The 5868-nt window shown below is 35.6% G+C and overlaps 1 protein-coding gene across 2 annotated transcripts in view; it reads left to right on the top strand.

Annotated features, from left to right (window-relative positions):
* Positions 1-5868, top strand: part of GKAP1 (G kinase anchoring protein 1) — a 232528-nt gene that overhangs the window by 70261 nt on the left and 156399 nt on the right. For both annotated transcript variants that reach the window (XM_006901950.1, XM_006901951.1), the window contains one exon: positions 2015-2037. In XM_006901950.1, coding sequence (XP_006902012.1) covers positions 2015-2037 — 23 coding nt within the window. The remainder of the gene's footprint in view (positions 1-2014; positions 2038-5868) is intronic.

Genomic DNA, 5868 nt, shown 5'->3' with positions numbered 1-5868 from the left:
CTTCCTTGTGCTTTGGCTTCTCTACGTTCCAGTGCAATCTTCAGAGTTTCTTCTGACATCCATTTTGGTCTTCCTCTTCTGTCTTTGTAATGACCGTTTGCACTCTTCCTGGATGGTACATTTAACATGCTCCCACAACTCATCTGATAGAAACTTTGTATGTAAGCCAATATAAAATAAAACTTTTATGTATGTATTGCTGCACATTTCCACTGTAAACTTTTGTTAATATTAAAAAAGTAAATAAGTTTCTATTCAGTAAGGCCATCCAAAAAACCAAACAGAGTCAGTCCATCAACAAAAGAACACATAGGGAAAATCTGTAGTCAGAGACCTCTCCAAATTACTGAGTAGTAGTAATGTTAGCGTGAAGATTAAATCCACCTAATTCAAGCCCTGTTCTTTACATTCACTTGCTGTGGGTCTGAGAACTGGACAGTGAAGGATGACACAACAAGAATTGATGCCTTTGAGTTGTGGTGTTGGAGAAGGGTACTTAATATTCTATGGACTACCAAATGTGCAAATAAAAATGTCTTGGTGAAGGTGCAGTCACAGTACTCCTTAGCGACAATGATGGTCAAGCTTTGCCTTATGTACTTTAGGCAACTGAGAGGAGTAATTCCTTGAGGGAGCTCTGGTGCCCTTGTGGTAAGGAGTTTTGCTGCCATTGACCCAAAGGTGGTTGGAATCCTCCAGCTACTCTGCAGTACAGAGGTGGAACGTCTTCTCTGGTGCAGTTAATCTGCCTCTGAAAACCTGCTGAAGGGTCAGCTATGAGTTGGTTCCAATTGAATGGTACACAGCAATATTGCTTAGAAAAGTTAATGTTTAGCGAAATAAAGGAAGACCCTCAATGAAATGAATTGACACAGTAACTGCAGCAATTGACTCAAGTATGTCAGAAAGGATGAGGATGTCACAGGATAGGACAGGGTTCAGACCTGTGGTTTATAGAGTAGTTATGAGTTGTACTCAATTTGGCAGATAACAACAATAGTAATTACTAATTACTATTTTACCTTTTATGCCACAAGGCAATCGCCTGATGATTTTTTTCTTTTCTTTTTTTTCTAAGTTACTAGTACCTAGTGATTTGGATTTTGGACATATTTGTCTCTACTTAGCCTGTCTTCTGCCCCAAAATTAGGGAAACAAAACCAAAACACAAAAACCCCACAAACTCTTAGTTTCCAGGACTGTAGTGCCAGGGATAGCACAATTGAATGGCTTTAACAAATTTATTCCTTAATTGTTAAGAGGCTAGCATTCCAAACTTAGGGTACCAGTTCTACTGGAAGGCTTTCCCTCTATCTGATCTGGAGACAGTCTTTGTCTCCTTTTACCATCTAGGAACCCAAGATTTCTTGGCGATCTTTGTTTCTTGACGTAAGTCTCCTTCTGGGTCCAAGAGATGCTCAGGGCTGGGACCTTGAGTCTAAAAAACATGCATCCTCTTTTCCCCTTTCTTGATGGTAGTAGGTTATTTTCTTTGTTTTATCTTATTTTATCTCTTGTCAGATAAAGGTAATGCAGGCCACAATACAGGGACACTCTCTATACATTTTACTTTACATCAGAGCCTTGACCTGAATAAAGATGTTAGGTTCCACTTTAATTTATGATTGGCTGATCAGTCATATGAGATAATTATATAATTATGTAACTCTCAGCTATCAAACCACTGAGAGTCATGGCTAGCTAAGGTGACGCATATTTTTGGGGATATACTGTTCTGTGATAATGTGGAAATCAAATATTTAAAATCTAATAATACCAATAAAGTGTGTTTACTGTATTTTTGTCACACTTGGGACATATGCCTTAGATTTGAGCAAAAGGATACTTGAATTTTCACATCTTAACCCCACAGAAGTAATTTGTATCTGAGTCTTAGAAAACTAGAAGAGGTATAAAACTCATCATAATTTTGAAACTAAGTTACTTGAAAAAAATGTTTTGTGTAGATTTCTTTCCTAGAAGTTTTACCATTTTCTTATATTTTCATTTACAGATCATGGTAGTAAAAAGTCCGAGGTAAGTATTACCTTAATGGTTTTTATTCTAAAAAATATTTCATTGTATTAAGAATAATGCTTTCTGTGTTACAAGTTGTGTATTTCTGGCTTGTGGCCATTCAGAAAATAATTTGTCTTCATTAGAAATGTACAAAATGAAGTAGAATAAAAAGAGATGCATGTAGTATCATGTGACATTATCCTTCTAAATTTTTTGTATACCAAATTTTAAATTTCAGGGAAAAGTGGTGAAAGAATACAAATGTGTATTTAAATTTTTATTTAAAATTATTTTGAAACCAGTGCAAGTTATACAGGATTTATGGGGATTGTGACTGTATAGTTTCATTTATAGTGAGGTTAACTTGATTTTATATATATCTCTTAACATTCACTGTTAAAGAGTATTGCAAAGCTTATATATTTCCTGAGTGTTTTTCTGTGGGTTGTTTTGTGCTGTCAAGTTGCTTATGACCCATAGCAACCTCATGTACACTATGTACAGCTCTGAACCCTGCCTTATCCTGTGCCAGTCTCACTGTCTCCAACACACCTACCTCTATTACCCTAGTCAGTGAGTCAATCCATCTCATCCAGGGTCTTCCTCTCCTGTGCTGTCTCTCCACGCTGCCAAGCATGATATCCTTCTCCAAGGACTGGTCCCTCTGGGAAACATACCCAAAGTATTTTTTGGTTACAGTTGTGATTTTGGTTGGTTGGGTTTTTTGTTTTTCAGATTCCAGTACAGATTGTGCAATTTTTTTAAAATTAGGAGATGCTATCTCTAATATTGATGAAACTACTAAAAAAAATAATTATCATTTTTGTGTTCTTTAAGGAATAGTTTTAAAGTACCATTATTCTGTGTATATTTCCTACCAGTGCCACTGTTTAATATTTCTACAGTCAGAAGTTTCTACCTCTCTAGGATACAAAAATTATTTCTGACCACTTTTTATTTAAGCCATTTGCTTGTCTGGGGAGAGAAACTTTTAGAAAATTATATTTAAATATTGATTAATTTGTTAATAATTTGGACCTTAAATATTGCTACCAATGTAGAATTTATTTAAGTTGATAGATTAAATTATCTTTAAGTTACTTAAAAATTATTATTCCCATTTTGTAGAATAAAATTAAAATGGCCACAAATGTATGCTGAATATTTGAAAGTGAAGAAGTTGTGTGTTTAGACTGATAACGTAGTTTTCATCCACTTCATTTATTTACAGGGTAATTTTATGCAAATAATAAAGCTGTTTTTAACTGTATAGCTTTTTCTTTTTATAACTTTATGCAAATTATAAAGGTACAAGTTATTTTTGTGGAGGAAAATTTTGTGTACCTTTTATTTTTATGAAAACATAGACTAGTAAAATATCATCTGTTTAATATATTGAAAATGTATTGTCCTTAACAAGCATCTGTATGTGGGATCATATGTATTATTATTGTTTTAGAGCTGTGTTCTAATTATCTTCTATAATTTGATATATTGTAAAATTTACTTTCGATAATTCCACTTTCTAATTTAAAGCATGTTTTACATTTAAAAATGTAGTCTATGATAATTAATTTCCCACATAACTATTTAAAGAACCAGATCAAAAGAGTATGCAATTCATATTACCTCTTGATGCCTACTAAAATTATACCAAAATAACAGTTGGCATTTCCTTTCCTCTCTCATAAGAAATATTACTCCGTTTCTGGGATTGGGTTTTTTAAATGTTGAAATGATTATGTCATTGTTGCAGGAATTTAGACTCACTTTTTCAGAGTATTTAATAATAAACTGGGAAAAAGCCCAATTTATAATATGATAATTTTTTTCTGCCACTACAAATATGATCGGCCTGCTTGAATAATTTCTTACTTTACTATGTTAACTCTGCCACACTTTGTTCCCCTACCACCACCACCTTGCTTGCACTATATAAACAGAGTCACTTACCTCTGTTGAGAACAATTTAGGATATACTTCTCATCCATCCTTTCACAAGTTAGATATTTACTAGATAAAATTCATAAGGGAAATTTTTACCTTCATTGATGGGAAGTGAAGAATACTTGAACTACTGATGTTTTTCTCGCACTCATTGCTAAGCTTTTTTAAAATTATTTTCCTTTCTCATTTTCTCTTGATTATATTGTTAATCCCAATACGTCCTTTTTTCAACCAAGTTCTTTGTAATTTCTCTTGTTGTTGTGTACTCTTGAGTCAGAACCCATAGCTGACTCTCCAGTTGATTTTCAGAGACAGTAAATCACAAGGGAGGAGATTGTCCATCCCTCTCCCACAAAGCAACTGGTGGATTTGAACCATGTGCCTTTGGGATCACAGCACAATTTCTTAGCACTAGGCCACTAGAGCTGCTTCTTCCTTATAATGTTACTATGGAGTGGAGGTAGGGATGCAGTTAAATAGTTTTTCTTCCTTAGATGTCTGGGAAATGGCAGCCACTGTTACCCCAATTCTCTTCATTACAATAAAGATTATCCCCAGAGAATTCTAGACAAACAGAATAAGAGAGTAGGTAGCCTTACATACATTTTATGAAACCTCAATTAGTAATGTCTTGTAAGAAGCATTATATGACATTGAAAGTTACTTTTTGGGTTTTTTTTAAAGGTGGTTATAGCCATACTTTGTTTTCTTGCACTTTGCTTATTGTCCCTCTTGGATAGTGCTTTTTTATAAATTTGGAAATTATATTGCCTGACCAGAGTCAGGCAGCTCTCTTGGCAACATCTTTGCTGTAGCACATCCTTGCTTTGTGGGTCTGTCACATGTTGGTATTCTTGTATTATTTAAAGCTTTCTTGTGCTACTGTGTAAACTATACTATAGTACAGATGTGACTTTTGTATGCACTGGAAATAAAAAAATCTGTGTGACTAATTTTATTGTATTGTTTATGTTATTTGAGTAGCCTAGAACCACACCTGCAATATCTCTTGACATACTCATATATTACTGGAAGAGTATCTCTTAGTTAACGTTATCGCTTCTGTTGGTTATTCATTGCTGTGGAAGTAGTACTAACTCATAACTGATCCTCCAGCAGTTTTTAGAGGCTGTAAATCACATGGGAGGAGATTGCCCATATTTCTGTCTCAGATTCCAGTTGCTCAAGAGGCATTATCTTTGTTAGTACCCCAGATCTACTCCTTGGCCACTTGAGCTCCCTTTTCTCTTTGTCCTACTTTTATGCTAACTTCCTGACTCCAGTCTTTCTACTATGGCTTTGTTGTTGTTGTTATGTGCCATCAAGTCGCTTGTGACTCATAGCAACCCTATGTACAAGAGCTCAAAACCCTGCTCTATCCTATGCCAACCTCACCCTCTCTGACACACTTACTCCCACCACCACAATTACAGAATCTATCCATCTCATCAGGAATCTTCTTTAGCACTGTCTCTCTCTTCTCCCAAATATGATGGCCCTCTACAAGGATCTGTTCCTCCTTGCAACATGCACAAAATATGTCAGACAAAGCTTCAGAATCCTTGACTCCAAGGAGCATCTCGGCTTCACCCTCTCCAGGACAAACTTGTTAGCTTTAAAATTTTGCTGATTATTGTATATCTTCCAGTCCAGAAAAACAAGACTTTAATATACTTGAATAGGCTATTTTCTGAAAACTTATATGTTGTTGTTGTTATGTTCCGTCGAGTCGTTTTCGACTCACAGTGACCCTATGCACAACAGCCCTAAACCCTGCTCTATCCTGCGCCAACCGCACTGCCTCCGACACACCCATCCCGATTACCCCAGTCACCGAATCAATCCATCTCATAGAAGGTCTTCCCCTCCTGCACTGTCCCTCCACCCTCCCAAGCATGATGT

The sequence above is a fragment of the Elephantulus edwardii genome, unplaced genomic scaffold (genome assembly GCF_000299155.1).
Source record: "Elephantulus edwardii isolate Elephantulus edwardi_28Jun2011 unplaced genomic scaffold, EleEdw1.0 scaffold00353, whole genome shotgun sequence".
Lineage (NCBI taxonomy): Eukaryota > Metazoa > Chordata > Mammalia > Macroscelidea > Macroscelididae > Elephantulus > Elephantulus edwardii.
Note: the sequence above shows the minus strand (reverse complement) of the source record. Positions and strands in the feature narration are given on the sequence as shown.